Below are 21050 nucleotides of genomic sequence, written 5' to 3'. Positions count from 1 at the left end.
GAGGGAGAGTGATGGTAAGAGTGAGAGTAAGAGAGCTCATGTGAGAGAGTGAGTGAAAGAGAGTGAGAGTGAGAGAGGGTGAGAGTGACAGAGTGAGCAGTCAAGAAAAAGCGAGACTGTTCGAGAGAGAATGAGAGATATGGAGAGCGAAGGAATAGGAGAGTGAGAGAGTGAGTGAATGAGAGCGCAAGTGAGAGCAAGAGAGTACGATCACGAGAGCATGAGGGAGAGAGAGCAAGTGAGAGAGAGCATGAGACAGTAAGAGAGAGGATGTGGGAAAGTGTGAGAGAGAGAGAGAAAGTGCGAGAGTGCGAGAGCAAAATGAAGAGTGAGAGAGATAAAGCACGAGCGAGTGGTTTGGGGCGATGTTTGTTGACACAATTGGTGGCTATGGAACTGATAGTGCCTAGACTGTGGCCGGGGTTGGGAAAGAGGAATGGGAGCCCTGTGCTGAGTAGGTGGAGGCAGGGTCTGGGTTTGGAGCCAGAGAGGCATTGTAGCCCTTCTCCATTGTGATGATAGGGTGAAGATGGATCAGAATCTTGTTCCGCAGGTCCGGAAGTTGTGGCGATGTGTTTCATCTGATGGAATGAGGACTGTAGATATCTTCCTTGAGCTGATGGAGGGGGGGGTTAGGCTTTGAGTCGGGAAATGGAGAGAAATTAATCAGATTAATGATCTTAACAAAGAAGAGCACTACACTTACACTTAAGATCTCAACTGATCATGGTGTCAGGAGACTAAAGGATGGCTCCAGGAAAAATCACAGGGTCATGACATTGTAGGAAGATGGGGATCAGTCCAGTGGGCCTAATGAATGAGAGGTAGGTAAGGGACCTACTTGATAGGGCCACTGGTGCAGTGCTGTACTGTACTGTACTGTACTGTGCAGTGCTGTACTGTACTAGTAATAATCTTTCAAAATTAGTAATAATCTTTCAAAACTCTTTAGATTCTGGAGTAGTTCCTGAGGATTGGCGGGTAGCAAAGGTAACCCCACTTTTTAAGAAGGGAGGGAGAGAGAAAATGGGGAATTACAGACCAGTTAGTCTAACATCGGTAGTGGGGAAACTGCTAGAGTCGGTTATTAAAGATGGGATAGCAGCACATTTGGAAAGTGGTGAAATCATTGGACAAAGTCAGCATGGATTTACGGAAGATAAATCATGTCTGACGAATCTTATAGAATTTTTCGAGGATGTAACTAGTAGCGTGGATAGGGGAGAATCAGTGGATGTGGTGCATCTGGACTTCCAGAAGGCTTTGGACAAGGTCCCACATAAGAGATTAGTATACAAACTTAAAGCACACGGCATTGGGGGTTCAGTATTGATGTGGATAGAGAACTGGCTGGCAAACAGGAAGCAAAGAGTAGGAGTAAACGGGTCCTTTTCACAATGGCACGCAGTGACTAGTGGGGTACCGCAAGGCTCAGTACTGGGACCCCAGCGATTTACAATATATATTAATGATCTGGATGAGGGAATTGAAGGAAATATCTCCAAGTTTGCGGATGACACTAAGCTGGGGGGCAGTGTTAGCTGTGAGGAGGATGCTAGGAGACTGCAAGGTGACTTGGATAGGCTGGGTGAGTGGGCAAATGTTTGGCAGATGCAGTATAATGTGGATAAATGTGAGGTTATCCATTTTGGTGGCAAAAACGGGGAAAGCAGACTATTATCTAAATGGTGGCCGATTGGGAAAGGGGGAGATGCAGCGAGACCTGGGTGTCATGGTACACCAGTCATTGAAGGTAGGCATGCAGGTGCAGCAGGCAGTAAAGAAAGCGAATGGTATGTTAGCTTTCATTGCAAAAGGATTTGAGTATAGGAGCAGGGAGGTTCTACTGCAGTTGTACAGGGTCTTGGTGAGACCACACCTGGAGTATTGCGTACAGTTTTGGTCTCCAAATCTGAGGAAGGACATTATTGCCATAGAGGGAGTGCAGAGACGGTTCACCAGACTGATTCCTGGGATGTCAGGACTGTCTTATGAAGAAAGACTGGATAGACTTGGTTTATACTCTCTAGAATTTAGGAGATTGAGAGGGGATCTTATAGAAACTTACAAAATTCTTAAGGGGTTGGACAGGCTAGATGCAGGAAGATTGTTCCCGATGTTAGGGTAAGTCTAGGACAAGGGGTCACAGCTTAAGGATAAGGGGGAAATCCTTTAAAACCGAGATGCGAAGAACTTTTTTCACACAGAGAGTGGTGAATCTCTGGAACTCTCTGCCACAGAGGGTAGTTGAGGCCAGTTCATTGGCTATATTTAAGAGGGAGTTAGATGTGGCTAAGGGGATCAGGGGGCATGGAGAGAAGGCAGGCATGGGATACTGAGTTGGATGATCAGCCATGATCATATTGAATGGCGGTGCAGGCTCGAAGGGCCGAATGGTCTACTCCTGCACCTAATTTCTATGTTTCTATGAAGAACTAATTATCATGGTTCCCAGTTATATTCACTCCTGGCGCAAATTAGTCCAAATTTCCTCATATTAAGTGGAGTGACACAAAAAGGCCAAGAAATTGCCATTTTCCCATTTTTTATTCAAAACAAAAAACTCCATAGATGCTGCAGCACTCGCTGAGTTTCTCCAGCATTTTTGTGTATCTTATGAGGATAATTTCTGGGCAGCTAGTTACACCTGGGGAAGACAAAATCTTGAGCTTATAAACTAAAAAAACAATAAAATAATAAAGAATAATAAATCTAATAAATATGTCAAGAAAAAAAACTTTAGAGATTGGTGAGAAAGTGAATCCCACTCACTTTCAACTGAATTGGTTGAATTAATTAGTTTAGATACATTAAATAAAAGTTGGATAAGTTTCCTTTTATTCCCCCATGAAATCTACGTATTGTTAGTGGACCAATATTTATTGGATATTTTACTGTTCATAAGAAGTTAGTGATTTGCTGAATTATTTAACTGCTTCAGTCCTTCTGGTGAAAATAAACCCAAACTATTGTTGACTGAATATTTAACCCAATGACAATTAAAGAACAACAACGTACTTCCATATCAGAATGGTTTGTGATTTTAAGGGGGTATCTGCAGGTAGTAGCATTTCCATGCTCTAGGTACCTTGTTCTTTTATAGCACTGGAGATCACATGTTTGGGAGGCCCTGTGTGTGTGCTATACATGTTGCACATGCACCAATTGGGGAGGAGGTGGAGGTTTGAAGTGGTGCATGAAATGTTAAGTGTGCTGCTTTCTCCTGAATGGTCTGAGCTTGTTGAGTGTTAGAACTGTACTCACCCAGGCAAGTACATGAAGATAAGATAAATGAAAGAACATTCATAGGATGAGACCAAGCTATCCAAAATAGCACCTAAACACATATGTTGGACCAACAAATTGAAAATGGGTGTCCTCCTAATTATTGTACTCCTCATTAAATATTGTCTGGTGCAATTCACAAATACTCAACTACCAGAACTGAATTAAGATATATTTCTGAATGTCATAACATCTAAGTGATCAAACTTCCAGTAATGTCACCATTGGAAAAGACAACTGAAGCGAGGCAAAATACAATCAGGACAATTGTTGCTTGGAAACAAAATGAGATAAAATATTACAACAATAAATCAGAGTTGGCAGCAATATTAGTATTCTACATTAATTTACAGGGGGCAACAGTTTCCCAAACAAAACAAAACAAATGTTTTACATTCATGCATGTTTGGAAAATCTCATCGCTGTGAACATGTGCAATGTGCAATTTTGGAGCGGAGACTGCAGCGGCCCGGAGCGGAGACTGCAGCGGCCCGGAGCGGAGACTGCGGGACCCGGAGCTGGGGCAGCAGCCCGGAGCGGAGACTGCGGGACCCGGAGCTGGGGCGGCTGCCTGGAGCTGATGCTGTGGCGGGCCATCTCGGAGCGGAGACGGCGTTCTGGCTTTCGGCGGCGGCGACATCACCACGGAGGTCCGCTGGACTGGAGGGCGGCATCTCCGGCCTGGATCGATCGCCTCAGCGCAGAGGGAGAACAAGGAGGGAAAAGACGGAGACTAAGACGTTGCCTCCATCACAGTGAGGGTGTGCTTGGTGAACTCACTGTGGTGGATTTTAATTTGTGTTTATTGTATGTTTTGTTTTATTGGTTCAGTGTATGACTGCAGGCAACATAATTTCGTTCAAACCGAAAGGTCTGAATGACAATAAAGGAATCTAATCCAATCTAAAAAAAAAACAAGATCAGAGATCAAACCAACATCAAAAATGGGCCATAAATACTATTGCTACAACTCAATAGTTGCATTGCTAACAAACCTACCTTTATAGAAAATGGTGTTATTAAAAACAATTGTGTCAACGGGGGAAAGGAGGATGGGGCCAAAGAGTTTCAGACTCGCAGTGCGTTTTCTCCCACAGGATTATAAAAATGTAAGGTATTTTTAATAACTCCAAGTTTATGTATGTTTCATGCATGTTACATTGTTTAATAAGGTATAATTGCACAAGTGACAATAGAAGCAGTGTAGGAATACAATACAATCAGTTTTATTCGTGACATTGCACATAAAGTGCAAGTGAAAGGAACTGCAGATGGTGGTTTACAATGAAGATAAACACAAAATGCTGGAGTAACTCAGCGGTCAGGCAGCATCTCAGTATAAACGAATAAGTGATGTTTCAGCTCTGAAGAAGTGTCTCGACCCGAAACGTCACATAGTGAATTTCCTCAGAGATGTTGCCTGACCTGCGGAATTACTCTAGCATTTTGTTTAATTAGAAGCAATTACTTGTCAATTTCATTGTCTGTCTGCAGTGAAACCCACAGACTGGTTCAGAGATGAAGGTGTCTGACAACTGCTGGGAGGCTACATGGAAACAGTTTCCATTCCCTAAACTCTTTTCTTCTGACACAGCTTTTGTTTGGTCAATTTCTAAAGTAACGGTGGTCACGGTAGAGTTGCTGCCTTACAGCGAATGCAGCGCCGGAGACCCTGGTTCGATCCCGACTGCAGGTGATGTCGGTAGAGTTTGTACTTTCTCCCCGTAGGGTTTCTCTGAGATCTTCACACCAAAGATTATAATCCTCTATAATCTTTGCTTCACACTACAAAGACGTAGGTTAATTCCCTAGTGGTTGTAGGAAAGTGGGAATCGCTGGTCGGCGCAGACCCGGTGCGCCGCAGTGTTTCCACGCTGTATCTCTAAACTAAACTCTGTGGTTCCGGACAGAAATAGCGTTATATCGCAAATAGCGTTCCCCAATTTATCAATCAGGTTACCAGTGTGGTGGTGGAGGTCGAGATGGAGATGGGAACCACAGTTGAGAGCCGCTGTTGCGCGGGGGACTGGGTTCTTGTGCCGAACATTTCCGCAATCGGCCGATGGCGGCTCCGTGGAGCGCGCGGCTGCGGCAGTTGGCGGCGTAAGTATCGGCGCGAGTTTAAACAGGAGGGCGCGGGAACGATATTCGGAGCGCGCAGGTAGCAACGGGCGGCGCGGGCGCCGGGTTTGTGCCGCGTGGGTGACAACGGGCGGCGTGTACGTGCAGTCCCGCGCTGTGCTCACGCTGCCCCGCCTGGGTGACAACGGGCGGCGCGGGTCGAGCTCAGCCGCTGCTAGATGATCGCGGTCACCGAGTCGAGAATGTTTTATCGTCTATCACACTGTGGCAACTCCCCCTCCCATTCCCACACTGACCTTTCTGCCCTGTGCCTCCTCCATTGTCAGGGGGAATTATAGTTGTCTAAAATTGGAGAATTCAATATTCACTTACTGTTGGTTTGTAAGGTACACAAGCAAATTATGAAGTGCTGTTCCTCCAGTTAACATGTGGCCTCACTCTGTCAGTGAAGGAGGTCTAGTATAGAAAGGTCAGAATGGGAAGAGGAATTAAAATGGTTAGCAACTGTGAGATCCAGTAGGCCTTGGCAGACAGCATACAAGTGTTTGGAGTAATGGTCGCCATGTCTATGTTTGCTCTCGCCACATCGGGAACACTGGATGCATTAGATCAAAGATCTTATATAGCGAAGCTATAAGATCTTTGCATTAGATGAGGTTGGACGAGGTGATTGCGAACCTCAAGGTTCAAGGTTTCAAGGTCAGTTTATTGTCACATGTACCAATTAAGGCAGTGACATTTGAGTTACCATCCCTGTGTCTCAAAATAACAAAGTTGAAGTATTGCCCTTTGAAAGAGATATTCAGCCAATATCATGTTTTGAGTTGATAACAGTTCTGAATGTTAATTTGAAGAAAGGTGTGGGTTTTACTTAGTAAGCTAGTCATTCTTTATAATTAAGCAAGCACTTGGTCTGAAGACAACTGAGGTCAAGAGATCATTTAAATCTAACCTTTCACCATGACGAATTTCTCTCACAAGCTTGGTTTAATATTGTTTGTAAGTGTGTGTATAATAGTTCTACATGTACTGATGGATATTTATATACTTAATAGTTCCTTACAGCAAAATGCTTCTGAAAGATTGCTTCCTTTCACAAGCCCATGGCACCAACTGCACGTACGAAACAATTCAAATAGATCTTCTGTAGTTCGTTTTGGAAGGCAGGCCTACGTCAGACTGTATCCTGTTCTGCTGGTTCGACCTGATGGATCTACTATCAATATCCGATACAAGGAGCCTAAAAAAATGATTACTGTAAGGAATTACTAATTAATGTTTAACTTGAAGAAATTTTGTTGTAAATAGTCCAAAAGTTAAAATGTGTTTCATAATATACAAGAAAATAGGTGCAGGACTAGGCTGTCAACCTTTAAAGCCTGCATTGATTACCCTTTATTATGATTGTGGCTGCCGTATGCTGGCCTTGTCTCCTCTTCTGTGTCATTTCTCAAGATCCCTCTATTCCATGATCTATCAAAAATGCATCCAACTCCACTTTAAAATATTTCTAATGATCTAATTTGCCCCACACTCCAAGGTAGAGAATTCAAAATTTGCCACCTTCTGTAAGAAGAAATGCCTCAGTTTTAAATGACTAGCCACTTGTACATATGTTCCCCGTACAAAACGTTTCCCCTAGTGTAATAAGATACCACAGGCTCATACCACTTTCATCAGGCCAATTACAGCATTTTGTCAGGTTTTAACAAATAATTTATCTTTGTTATTGAATGAAGTCACTTTTTTTTTAAGTCCAATGCCCTATTTTCATCTTATAGTTTTCCCACTCCACAAATTACCAACTATTCGGTTTTCTCAGTATAATATGTTCCTGAAGCTAGCCACTAGAAAGCAAAGATTTTAGAGCAGACTAGAAAGTACAAGAAAGATTTGCCTTTTTATAATTGTGTTTTTTCCAGCCTTCCTTAATCCCAAAATCTAGCAGTAGACTGGTCCAGGGGCAAGGTAGTCAATCGCTTTGTAGATACTAATAGGCTGGTGAAATGGAAAGATGAAATAAACACTGAGGAATGTAGCTGGGAAGGCTGAAAAGGAAATATAAATTATACACAATTCCAAATGGGGTACAATAACAAAAGGGCCTGGGGTTACAAGTGTAATTGTCATTTAAAATGTGAGGGTAGTCGTGGACGTTGGGTAGAAAGAATATGGAATTCTCATCTTTATAAAAGAGGCACAGGAGTACAAGACCAGGTAAGTCATGATCAACTTTTTGTAAATCATACTGCAGGACTACATAAGGAGTATTATGTCCAAGTCTTGGTCCCATAAGTTAGGAAAGATGTTAATCTTTAGAGGAAGCAGAGAAGATTTGCTAAAGTGATCCTGAGGATGAGGGATGTGTAGATGGACTGAAGCAGTTACGTTTTTGCTGGAACAGAGGAGATTACAAGGGGATAGAGATGCTGGATAGAGAAAAACTGTTACTGCTTGATCAAAGATCAAGAATTGAGGGACATGTGAAGATTAATGATAAAATAAACAATTAGAGTGATACAGCATGGAAACAGACCCTTCCACCCAACTTGCCCACACCGGCCAACATGTCCCAGCTACACTAGTCGCAACTGCCTGCGTTTGGTTCATATCCCTCCAAACCTGTCCTATCCACGTACCTGTCTAACTTTCTTAAACGTTGGGATAGTTTCTCCCTCAACTACCTCCTCGAGCAGCCTCTACCACAAAAAATAAGTTACCCCCCCAGATTCCTGTTATATATTTTCCCTTTCACCTTAAACCTGTGTCCTCTGGTCCTCGATTCATCTCCTCTGGGCAAGAGACTTTGCATCTACCCGATCTATTCCTCTCATGATTTTATACACGTCTATAAATCACCCTTCATCCTTTTGAGCTCCAAGGAATAGATTCTCAGGTTGCTCAATGTCCTATAGCTCACACCCTCCAATCCTGGAAACATCCTCGTAAATCTTCTCTGGACCCTTTCCAGCTTGGCAATATCTTTCCTATAACATGGTACAGGTGCACAACCTTTTATCCGAAAGCCTTGGGACCAGCCACTTGTTGGATTTCGGACATTTTCGGATTTCCGAATGGAAGATTTTTAGCGTAGATTAGATAGGTAGCGCGGGCAGCTTGAAAAGTCTGGAGCGGCTGCCTCCTCCCCGGAGACCGGGGAATCATTGTAAATCATTGCATAAATGTTAGTCAGTTAGTTTGGAGGGATTTTATGTGGTGGTGGTGTTGGGGGGGGGGAAACTTTGATTCTTAGTCCCCTACCTGGTCGGCGACTCCCAACATCGCGGAGCTGGGGCTGCGGGCGTCCGGCCGCGGGCGGCGGTGGTTTTGGAGCGCCTCGCAGCCAGGGGTGGAGTTGCCGGGGGTTGGAGCTACAACCGGCGCTGCGGAGCTTACTGCACGGAGCTTACTGCACGGTGACCCGGTAAGGCATTGACCGCTCCCCGCCTCTCCGACCAGGTAGGGGACTAAGAATTAAAGTTTACCCCTTCACCCCCCCCTTCACATAAAAGCCCTCCAAACTAACTGACTAACATTTAAGCAATGATTTACAGATGTTTAAGTGTCTCCCCGGTCTCCGGGGAGGAGGCAGCCGCTACAGTACTACAGACCTGGGTTGACCGTGGGTCGTTTCGGGTCAAGTTTGGCGCCAAACGCGAGCTTTGGTGTGCAGACGACATCCTGGAAAAAATGGCCGGTTTTCGGAGTTTTTCGGTTTCCGGAACTCCGGATAAAAGGTTGTGCACCTGTACCCAGAACTCAACGCAATACTCCAAATGCGGCCTCACCAATGTCTTATACAACTGCAACATTACCTCCCAGCTTCAATACTCAATACTCTGACTGATGAAGCCCACTGTGCTAAAAACATTTTTGACCACCCTATCTACCTGCAACTCCACCTTCAAGGAACCATGCACCTGCACTCCTAGATCCCTTTGCACTACAACACTCCCCAGGCCTCTACCATTCACACTGTAGGTCCTTCCCAAGTTAGACTTCCCAAAATCATTTTTAAACACTTAAATGGTTACAGTCTAGAATACATCACCAGGATTGGCAGTGGAGGCAGATTCAGTTGTATTAGGCAGTATGATGGCACAACAATGGAACCTCTGTCTAGAATTGAGCCCGGGTCATGTCCAGTGACCTTGGATCAATTCTGACCTCATGTGCAGCTCCTGTAGAGTTTGCATTTTCCATTTTTTTGTGGGGGGGTGGGGTGGTTCTCCCAGGTGCCTGCACACTTCCCACTCCAAAATTAAGCTTGTTGTTGGTGCAAATTACCCTGGTAGAGATTGGGTATTAGGAGAGGTGGGGAGGAGCTGATGGACCAATGAGAGAGAATAATTACATGGAAATAATTTGGTGGGGGTGGGTGGGGCAAGGAGGATGGAAGATGGGATTTCTCTGAGGGATAATGGCTTCTATTGATATGAGGAGTAGACTGATTTTGTAACAAATATTATATGCTTGTATGTTCTGAAAATTGTTGTGCACTTAAGGGCCCGTCCCACTTAAGCGATTTTTTCCGGCGACTTGCCGGCACCCGTCATAGTTGCAGCAGGTTGCCGACATGTTGCGGGGTGATGCCTATATGGTCGTGAGTAGTTGCCCAAAGAGTCATACCTTTTTTTGCTCGCCGTTGGATTTTCAACATGTTGAACATTTTTGGCAACCAGCTATGACGGATGCTGCAAGTCGCCAAAAAAATCACACAAGTGGGAGAGTCCCTTAAGATCCCAAGTTGTTAACCATCATTTTCTATAATACTAAGAAAATGATTTGTTGCAGATGCCAGTGGATGTTTCTCTTCTACCAGAAGCCGAGCGAAAAGCAAGAATGCGCAAACGGGACCCCAAGAAAGTCAAAGTAAATGAGGAGCGATTTGAAGATGAATTTAAGGTTGAAGATTACAGCAAATTCTGGAAGAAAAAATAAGCTTCAGATGGCAAAATCTGAGAAAGACAAAACTATTAGTGAATGATTTGCCTGCTGTTTATGTCAATAGAACATGGCAGGTTGACAGTGCACATTATATAATTTATGTCTCAATAAATTGTTTTTATTTATCATTTAGTGAAGTTTGAAGTTTTACAAGAATGCCTACGGAATAAATCATTGTTTAAAAGATTTAAAGATACCTGCTATGAAAAATGTTTTGAATGTCAATAAACCATTGTCTATCAATAACTATCTGTTCTCTCTATGTATTTTCTTCCTGCTTGCATTTCAAGGACCTGATGTGCATATGTTTTTATACATTTGCTCACTTTTACAAAGATTTGACCATGTAAAATTGACTTGGGTATTAAGTTAGAAAGCTGTAATGTTGTTGGAATATTTAACTAAAAAATTACAGGTGATTTCACTTAATTATTTCAAGAATAGAACAATATTTAATAAAAATAAAAGTTTGGTACTAAAGTTACTGCTTTAAAATTTGAAATCCAGGGAACATTTTATGAGGATAGAAACAAAATCAGAAATGCTACTAGAACTCAGCCAGTCAAATAGCATCTGTGGAATGAGAAGACATTTTGGGTCAGCCAGCCTTCCTCAGAATTAATTCAGACCTGACGAAGGGTTGCCGAACTGAAACGCAGACCAGTTAAGATCATAGAGGTAATGTGCATGTGTGTTGTGTTATCAACTCAACACCTCTAAATGCTTAAATATCTATTCCTGTAGAAATCCCATTCGATTAGATGAAATGTCCAACATTTGCAAAAGAAGAAAATACTGCAATGTGATTTGTAGATTTCCTATTGTATACTCTGATCCTTGAAGTTTAAAAATTTGGAGATGGATATTTTGTTCATTTATATACCAAGAATACAACTTGAAGCAAAGAACATTACCAGTTAAAATTTGCTTCAATGTCCAGAACCAGATCAGACCAGATTAGAAATGTTTTTACGAAAACCATCCCTGTGTCAAGAAACCCCGTTTCAAATGTGAAGCTTTTTGCCTAATCTCTAATACCGGTGGAGAAGTAAGATTAAATTTCCATGTTCTGTCAGACATGCATCATCTTAATGTTTTGTGCTCTATGAAATAATTTGTGTAAATGCATTGTCAGCTTAGCACATTTCAGTAGCCATTTACCTGCATGGAGTTATGAACTGCTTTTACAAAATCCAGCTGAACATTTTAGGGAGTTCCTGGAGAGGGGGGGGATGGCTCACTTTGCAGGATTTAACAAAGGAACGAGATTTAAGAAAAGTCAAACATTTTCCCCATGTTCTCGATAAATAATGTACTTAGAAGAGTGTAGTGATTTTTCCTGGCTGCCAGTTTCATTAACATTTAAAAAAACACCAAATTTTTAATTTTCTACTCGAGTTATAAATACCCCGTCATTGAGTATAATTAAAGTGAAAGTCAATAGATTTTAGATATGAAGGAAATGATCAAGGCATAGAAGGGGAATAGGATGATGTGGGGATTCAGCAGAATTAGGTATGGCTTAAAAGGTTGATGGTATCACTGAAAAGTAACATTTCTTAAAAGTTGAATCAATCTAACAGTTAACACCCACTTAAAAAAATATTATCAAGAATCATTTCCTTTTGAAGCAGAGACAAAACCCATTTATCCTCTATAATAAGGAATTGTTTTGCCTGCCAGCTGTGTACAATTAAACAATTGGTCTTTTATGAGAAACTTCAATGTTGGCATTGCTGTCCAGCAAGAGGCTCAGTAGATTAAAAATCAGTTGTTAACTGCCAAATCTTGCACCACCTTACTTTAAAAATGTTAATAATTAAACGCATCCAAAGTTCAGTTTCAAAAGTGTGCAGCTTACCAAATTCAATACTGAGACTACAGAATGGAATCAGCAACTACCCAAGTTTCGAGGATATTTGCTTTGGAGATACCGGACATCATTGTGATTGTTATTTATTTTGTGTTTGTTATGTGTGTTGGAATATGGGTGAGTTCAGAGTACTTTGGAATAAGCAGTTCTCAGTATGTCAGAGTTGTACCCTTGAACTGTGAAATTTCTTTTGCAGAAACCTATAAAATTAATTGTGTACCTTCTACATAGCATTTCTCTTTCAGCTTGAAATTATTATCATCTCTTTGAATTTTAAAGATTATTTTGAATATTAACTTGTACTATCATTGTACTAAATTATGTTAATTACCAGACATAAAATTAATTTTGCCTAAAATTGTTTTTATGATAAGTTTAGCTTTTATTTTTATTGCTTATATATCTGGAATTGTTTCAATGACAAGCACAAAAATAATTTACAGATTGCCAAATATGTGTTACATTCTCAAAACACCATATTGTTAGAGATTATATATTAATTATATTCAAAAGTTTGAACTATAATTAATTTTTGTAACAATGCAGTGAAAATTAAGCTTGTGAAAATGTCATTATCCAACCCCCTTTTTATTGGAATTAAGGTAAATATGAAAATTGGGATTACAATATTTTTGATAAATTTGTGCGAGTATTAATTTTAGGGTTCATTTGATTAAATGGAAATTTAATGAAATATAAACTAGATGGTTCTTTATTTTTAATATGCTAAAAAAATATTGTAATAACATTGTTTAAAACAGTTCCTGGTTTCTGAATGTCAAGTCTTCACCATGTTTCACTGACCTTTGTGTCCACAGTTTATTTTTAACTGGTCTATAATTTATTTTGCATTTTGGACTTTGATTAAGAGAATTGACACAAATCTTTCTGTAATAGTCTTCTGTGAGAGCCAACCGGAACACAGTGGGGGGATATTTCCTTGCTGGAAAATCTATGACGTGGTGGCCTGTAAGTCTATCTACGTAGATATTTTTTTAAGTGGGTTAATACTGGTTGTGAATTAGTACAATGTTCAGTTAATGATAGTGGTATGTATTTTAAATTGCTAAATATGTAACTTTTTTAAAGACCTGCAAAAATAGACTAACTTTTATGTGCAATATTGTCAAGGGTCTAGGAGAATTTTATAAAGATTCAGTAGAGAACGAGATCATTCAGCCCATCATGTTTGTTCCAGATTAATGGTAAAGATACCCATTTGCTCCCATTTATTGATCTTTTTCCACAATGGTTGCAATATTTGAAATCCTGCAGTCTTCTGAATTCACTCCATTAAGCAGGGAGAAACTTCAACCCTTCACTTAATTATCTAGAATGCATCCTGTAAATAGGAGATACACACGGCATGTAATCTAAGATCATCTTTAATCCATATACAGACTTTAGCAGTACAGTAGATTATTAGTTGTCACTACATCCTGACTGCTACCCGAACTGCGTAGTGTAGGAAGTGGGCGTTAATATAAATGATACAGTAAGGTGGGGTTAGTGATGCTAACCTATATATGATTGGTTGTCATGCATAAACCAATCTACATCCTTCCCCCTAAAGTGAGTATAGTGAGCACCCATGTCATTAAAGTTAAACAAATTCGCCATATCTATCAGGCGGTCTACTAATGCGGCCCGAACGCGTACGGACCAAGACCTCTCCTTCACCGGAAAGATTAGAGGGAGGGGGTGAACCCGGAAGCGAGAAAGCCGCGGGAGAGACTTGTGGTGGCCGAAAGGGGGAGTATGCAGGAGGGGCAATTGCGTGGTTAGTCACGGCTGCTGCTCGTGGAGGAGTATGGGACATGCGAGGAGTATGGGACATGCGGGGATCGGTAGACGGTTCGGCAGCAAACGGCTGGAACTGAAGCGGTGGATCATAGGGTCCGGCTGGTGGCGGAAGGGGTTCCTGCAAAACAAGCAAATGTTGACGACTTCTGCAGTAGACTGCTCCCTCATAGTCCACAAGGTAAGACCGTGGTTCGACAGCTGGGCCAACAACAGTACCCAGACGGGAATATCCCATAGAAGTTTGTAACCGAACAACCTGGCCCGGCAGTAGAGGCTCAAGTGGTTTGCTTGATTTGTCATGCGATCGTTTCTGAATATCGTGTTTCTCCTGAATACACTTTTGGATTGAAGCAGGCTTCAGCACCTGCGGTATCAGCTTCTGCTGAGCAATCGGAATTGGATGTCTTGTTGTTCTAGACATCAGTCGCTGGGCTGGTGAACCCAGGGTCCCGTCTCTGGCAATGTTTCTGAGCTTCAAGAGATCAAGATACACATCTGAATTGGCAAGGCCCGCTCATTCCATAAGTTGTTTAGCGCTTCTGACAGCTCGTTCAGCGAGTCCGTTACTCTGTGGGTACTCGGCTGCTCGTGACGTGGTGGAAATTCCATCGGTTGGCAAAAGGCTTGAAATCATGGCTGGTAAACTGTCTTCCGTTGTCGGTCTGCAAATGGACGGGTGAGCCAAATGTGGAGAAGTGTTTCTTTAGATTTCGGATGACCGACTCGGATGTGAGGGGAGGTCAGGAGGTCGAGTTCAAACCAGTTTGAATATGAGTCGGCGACGACAAGGTAGTGCTTACTGCGCCATTCGAAAATGTCTGCCGCCACCGACGTCCAGGCCAGGGCTGGTGGAGGTTGTTGTAGTAGGGGCTGCCTCTGCTGGTGCGGTGCACGACTGTTGCAGGTGGGGCAAGAGGTTATACATCCTACTTCTGACACCATGTAAATAGGAGATACACATGATATGTAATCTACGATCATCTTTAATCCATATACAGACTTTAGCAGTACAGTAGATTATTAGTTGTCACTGCATCCTGAACTGCGTAGTGTAGGAAGTGGGTGTTAATATAAATGATACAGTCAGGTGGGGCTAGTGATGCTAACCTATATATGATTGGTCGTCATGCATAAACCAATCTACACATCCCATTCCAACCAAGTATCCTTTCAATTTTTGCCCATTGCATTATTTTGAATGGCTCCTTTGTTTTTAAGCAATCCAATATTACCATTACCTCTTGCTTCTGCATTTGGTAGCATCATCTTTTTTAGTGAAGACAGTTGCCAAGTCCTTGTGCAACATAAATACTCTGCCTCAACAATATAAATGTTACCCCTAATCACTCCTTGATTACTGTTCAATGCAGGATAATATATTGTGTTATCCAGTTTTATGCTAACTTTTTGCTCCACTTTGCTCCATCCTCTCTGTACTTTTCTATATTCAGCTTTGTTCTCTATTGCACAATGAATCCTGCTTAAGCCTATTTGGTTTCATTTTGAACACCTTTTGATACCTATTTCTTAATGGCATCTTTTTCTCCTTCACAAACATGATTTCGGTAGGTTTATGTTGAATCTTTAATGAAGTGAATCATCTCAATGTCATATGAATATTATTAAACCAAATAAGAAGCCACATTTTTTATTGTGTTTTTTGGATTTAGCATCACTCGTAAGGCCTTTGTTTATTGCTCATCCATAATTGCCCATGCACTTAGTAACTTGAAGGCCATTTCAGAATCAACAACATGGAATGGATCTGTAGTTACATGTTGGCCACAATTTTTGAGTGGCATTAATGAAGTATATTAGGGAAAGCGAGGACAACCATCTGTTTCGTGATCACCATTTCTAGATCATTTGCATCCATTTGGGTTTATGTTCCATACCTGCTCTGGGAATTTGAACTTAATGCCGTGGATTCCAGACTATTGGATTATTACTTTACTATGCCAATTTAAGATAGAACAAAATGCTTGGACAAAGAGAAAAATTTATAAGAGTGTCTTGCATAATAGATAGGAAACTGAGTTTTAGGCAGTGGGTTTCCGCTATATTATTATACTTGTATCTGAGCAACTTGTTGATCGGAAATATCATGCAATGCAATCCAAACCAATTTTAGACTTTTGGTCTGGTTTTTCATATTTCTGAATTAATCGTTCCTGATGTTAAATTTTCTGAGACTTCTACACTTCTTATATTTCATTTGGATATCCATCCTCTTGGCAGATTAGTTAAAACCCTTTTGCAGATAATACCTCGCATGGTGCAGCTATGGATTCCATCTGTCTTGATAATTCCCTCAGATATGGTCATATTGTCCCAGCTATCTGAAACACACCTATGGCACGTTTCTTTCAGCAACAAATTAATTTATCTTCAGCCTATATACAGCACAGGGAATAATCTTGAGATAACTACCTTAAAACGTAGTTTCTAATTCCTGAAAATCTGACTGCAGAACCTCAAAGCTTTTCTGTGACATTAATTCCAGTTATTGTGGGCCACTGCATCTGGGTATATTCAGTTTTCACCCACATGACATTGCAATGATGTCCTGACCATTTATGCCATATTCCAGAATAAAGACACGAAAGGTGAGTAATAAAAGAAAATTGGTAGAAATATAGCTACAGGGGTATCAGATCATTGCAAAGCCTAATTATAATTTTTTTTTTTGCAGAGGATACAATACTTGACTAGACTAGTTTGATATTGCTTTATCAATTAGGCAAATCGTTTGTTGATTTGGCCCTTTTCATTTTCAAGATTAAATGATCATAAAGGCCAGAAATGCTGACATTGGCACTGGACCAGTCTTCATGATATTGCAAAAATCTGTGGTGATGACAGAAAATAGCTAATACATGGACTCTTGTTTTAATATTGAAGAAATGTAATGTCAGTAATTGTTTAAAATATTCCTTTTATTTGTATAAATGCTTAAGGCTATAATTGTACAATAGAATAATTATATAAGAATGATGCAAGCTCGAGGAATATGCATCTAAAAAGACATTGTTTAACCTTGGGACCAGTACAAACTCTTTACTTTGTTTTTCTGTTGTTGCTATGTTAACAGATCGGGGCTTCTCTAATGTCCAGTAATGTAGGGAGTGGCCTATTTATCGGCCTGGCTGGCACTGGAGCAGCGGGAGGCATTGCTGTTGGTGGTTTTGAATGGAATGTAGGTTTGCTTGATATTGTAATTTGGAAACTCATCAACTCAAAATCAGCACGTTATGTTTTTCAGTCATTCGGTCATCCACTGTACTATTGATCGTTGTTCAAAATCTGCTCACCAAAGCTGAAATTTCTGCAAACTGCAGTCAATTTCTGATTCGCAGCCACAGAACTAAATACTGTATAATTAATCACACAGTAATATTTTTGTTACTTTATGCCCTTGTCATGATATGATGTTAAATTGCATTAGTACCTACCTTAGAAATGACACTATTTTTCCTTAGTACTGTGTTACTTGCAATGAAGAATGTACAAACAAATCAAATTGGAATTTGAATCTTTACCTTGATTTTCTTGCAGAGGTTGTAAAAATCCTTGTATAAAACAGTGGAATCCTATCTTATAAAATTGCAGCGGTATATAAGAAAGGCAGCGGTACAAATATGATAGGTGCCGCTTATAAAGTTGAAATCTATGTCTTGCTAATTGCTGACAACTTAGAATTCTGTTTTGGATTATTCTGCCTGCGAAAACAGTACTAAAGAAACATTTCCAAATATGTTAAAATCATGAAGACGTTTTATTGATTGGATGTGAAGAGCCAGTTTTCATTTATTTATTATTTTTAAAAATGCCTTTATTTGTGTGTTAAGTTTGGAAGTGGGAATTAATGAGGAACATGCATTGAGCACTATGATCTTGCAATGGCAACCATGCTCCACTGTTCCATTTGCAAGGGCCAGAGGTACAAAAGCAGGTTTTAAGGGTTTGTAGAAGTGAAGAGAAAATGAGGGAGGGCATTCATGCCTGATTTCACCCATCGTTCCCTTCTATCTATGATATTCATTTTCAGTGAAGGGAATATTTAGACATGTTCATTTTACATTTAATTATCCAAGCTCAATCCAATTACAGAAGCAACAGGAAGGATGATTGCCGAGTAAAGGGAGACACACTGTTCTTGGGCTTAGTGCCTCAATAGAACAAAAAATGTAAAGAAAGTTCACCAGAGCATTACCAGGATTGAGACTTCTATGTTAAGGATATATTGAAGTAGTCATGTCAATCTCCTTTGGAAAGAAGAGTAAGTTAAGAAGTGACCTCATTAAGATTTTTAAGATGACAAACTATTTCATTAGAAACAATGGGGAGAATTCCTCTGAGTGATTGGATCAATGACCAGAAGTCAGAATTAAAATCTAGAGATGAGATGTTTTTTATTCGGGGATGGCCTTCGTTCGTGTCCTTATGCTATATAGTGGCTTGCTATTGCTGTACACATCATTGCGCTATTGGAGTGTTAAGTGCAAGGTCTGCAGTAGTACATGGATTATCCAGCAATGGGCATTGCAGTAGGTGTTGCAATGTCTGAGTTTGTGTGCCACAGTCACAGGTTGTTGTACCCTCGATGTAGTCCTATTTGTGCATTGTCACCCTTGACCGCCCGACCCCGGTTCGCAGTCGGCAGTCAGGAGCAAGGATAGTCCGCAACAAAAAGTTGATGAAAGTTCGATCTAAATAATTTTAAAGAGGAGTAATTAAGGATGAGAAACTAGTAGGGTTATAGTGGAAAAGCAAGAACAGGCAATTAAGCATGACGATTCTTTTGAAGATATCCAAAAACAAAATGAGCTCAAGATTCTATTGTTTTACATAACATTTTTTAATAATCGCTTGCCAGGAATTAGTCTAACTTTTCAAATCAGTTTTTCTGAATGTGAGGTGTAATGCGACGACCTCTAATTACATATGTTTTTCTTCTTTTAGGCTACATGGCTTCTTGTCGCCCTTGGTTGGATATTTGTACCAGTGTACATTGCTGCTGGTGTGGTCACTATGCCTGAGTATTTACAGAAAAGGTTTGGAGGACAAAGAATCCAAATCTATATGTCCGTACTATCTTTGATCTTGTATATATTTACTAAAATATCGGTAAGTAGGTGTTAGAAAGCTTTTGGCCCATTGCTATCCGTGCCTTAAACAATTGTACAAACAATCAAAATATGAATTTAGTGGACATCGTTAAGAGATGTTGAAGTGTGCATTACTTTGGAAAAAGTTTTTCTTCATTTAATATATACATTTTTTCATTTTCACCATCTATGAGGGTCAGCTCACCCTTCAACATGTTGTTTGATGTGTGATTATTGTTTTGAAAACCTGAAGCAGAGTAAAATACCTTTGTATATCAGTTGAATAAGATCATGGTTCACATTCATGGGAAGAAATGGTCAATCTATGAATCATGTAAATGGACTTTATAGTACAGAGAGCAAATAACTAGCTCAGCAGTAAATACAAGCTGTTACAGACTAAATACTTAATTTACATGTATATAAATCATTTCTATACACTGTATTTTTTTGTGGTATCTTTATCCATTGTGAGATATGGGTGATTAAGTTAGCCTCAAACTTCCATTTTGACAATTTCTGACTTCTTCTCCAGAAAACAAGAGTACAATTCGCACCCCTTACCAAGGTATCCTAGGCTAAGTTTTGGATGCAGCCAACAATGATTTTAAAAAAGGAACACATTTCTACAAATCATTCTCATAATCTTGCTCTATAGGGAGTAAAACTGCCAAGTGTTCCTGAATCTTATATTGTCCTCAAAATGGCAGACAACTACAATAATTTTCCTGTTTTCCAGGAGACAGGGTGGCATTACATATGTAATTCAGCACTTTTATAACTTATTTACCTATAAGCTTTTTATGTCATAGAATGCCAATCATTGATACTTAAATTGATATCAAAGAATTGAGTGGTGACACAAATCTCGCCCTGGTAAAATAAACCACCTTGTACAAATTACACATTGTAAAGCAATAGTAAAAATCAATCGCCTTGACTTCTCTATTTCCCTCCGATACTCCAATCTCGCCCCCTCTGAAAGCACAGCCTTCCGCTCACTTCGCAAAAATCCCTATGTTGTTATTAAACCCACCATCAAGGGAGGTGCCATTGTAGTCTGGCAGGCTGACCTGTATTGAGGCCAGGCACTAGCTCTCAGGCACCTCCTTATACCTGACCTTGACCCTGACCCCACTGTTGAACACCAGGCCATCATCTCGCAAACTATTTCTGATCTCATCGCCTCTGGCAATTCCCCCCTCCACAACCTTATCGTTTCCCAGCCCCTCACCGCTTACTTGTATCTCTGCCTCAAAATCCACAAACAACTTGAACAACTTGTCTTTTTACTCCTCTCATTTTCTCTAAGTTAAAGGAGTAGCCATGGGCATTCACATAGGCCCCAGTTATGCCCTGGCCCTACCTCCCAACTCTTTCTCTGCTACATTGACGACTGCATTAGGACTGTGTCTTGCACCTGTGCAAAACTTGGGGCTTTCATTAACTTCACCACTAACTTCCACCCTGCGCTCAAATTCATCTGGATCATCTCTGAAATCTCTCTCCCCTTTCTTTATCTCTCTGTCTCCATCACATGGGATATGCTATTGACTAATATCTATATTTAATCTACGGACTCCCACAGCTATCTGGACTACACTTCCTTCCATCATCCATGTTATCCAGAGATGCTGGCTGGCATGATGAGTTACTCCAGCACTTTGTGTCCTGTAGTATTTTCACCATTTCTTTGTATATGGTTTCCTTGATCCCTTTCATGTTTTTGTGGTGTATCTATCTCCATTAAGTAGATTAGTAATGTAGGTTATAAATTATTGTTTATGTGTTATTTATATTCCTTCTTTCAGACTGACATTTTCTCCGGAGCACTGTTTATCCAGGTCTCACTGGGTTGGAATCTCTACATTTCTACAGTAACTCTCCTGGCAGTGACTGCTATTTACACAATAGCTGGTAACTACACAACGTACCTTTTGAAAATATGAGCA

General features: G+C 40.6%; 2 protein-coding genes across 3 annotated transcripts in view; both read left to right on the top strand.

Annotated features, from left to right (window-relative positions):
* The first annotated feature begins 5231 nt into the window (after nt 1–5231).
* mrpl55 (mitochondrial ribosomal protein L55) lies at nt 5232–10560 on the top strand. 2 transcript variants are annotated; one of them, XM_055641814.1, is made up of 3 exons: nt 5232–5388; nt 6423–6624; nt 10162–10560. In XM_055641814.1, exons 1-3 carry the CDS (start codon nt 5348–5350, stop codon nt 10306–10308), a joined length of 390 nt encoding a protein of 129 aa, XP_055497789.1. In that variant the 5' UTR covers nt 5232–5347; the 3' UTR covers nt 10309–10560. The 2 variants fall into 2 exon arrangements, with proteins under 2 accessions (XP_055497789.1, XP_055497788.1); XM_055641813.1 differs by having other exon boundaries at nt 5253–5446.
* Nucleotides 10561–10711: 151 nt separating this feature from the next.
* slc5a9 (solute carrier family 5 member 9) overlaps nt 10712–21050 on the top strand; it is a 38298-nt gene continuing 27959 nt past the window's right edge. Inside the window, exons 1-5 of the mRNA XM_055641816.1 lie at nt 10712–12304; nt 13085–13156; nt 17082–17186; nt 18953–19117; nt 20910–21015. Coding sequence (XP_055497791.1) covers nt 12200–12304; nt 13085–13156; nt 17082–17186; nt 18953–19117; nt 20910–21015 — 553 coding nt within the window. The 5' untranslated portion in view covers nt 10712–12199. The remainder of the gene's footprint in view (nt 12305–13084; nt 13157–17081; nt 17187–18952; nt 19118–20909; nt 21016–21050) is intronic.

Source organism: Leucoraja erinacea, chromosome 10 (assembly GCF_028641065.1).
Source record: "Leucoraja erinacea ecotype New England chromosome 10, Leri_hhj_1, whole genome shotgun sequence".
NCBI lineage: Eukaryota > Metazoa > Chordata > Chondrichthyes > Rajiformes > Rajidae > Leucoraja > Leucoraja erinaceus.
Note: the sequence above shows the minus strand (reverse complement) of the source record. Positions and strands in the feature narration are given on the sequence as shown.

What these genes read in the sequence shown, in the direction of transcription:
- mrpl55 (XM_055641813.1), top strand. Translation starts at nt 5,268, where the DNA reads ATGGAGATGGGAACCACAGTTGAGAGCCGCTGTTGCGCGGGGGACTGG. An exon ending in ACGATATTCGGAGCGCGCAG is followed by an intron (nt 5,447 to 6,422) that starts GTAGCAACGGGC and finishes TATACTTAATAG; the next exon opens with TTCCTTACAGCAAAATGCTT. An exon ending in AGCCTAAAAAAATGATTACT is followed by an intron (nt 6,625 to 10,161) that starts GTAAGGAATTAC and finishes GATTTGTTGCAG; the next exon opens with ATGCCAGTGGATGTTTCTCT.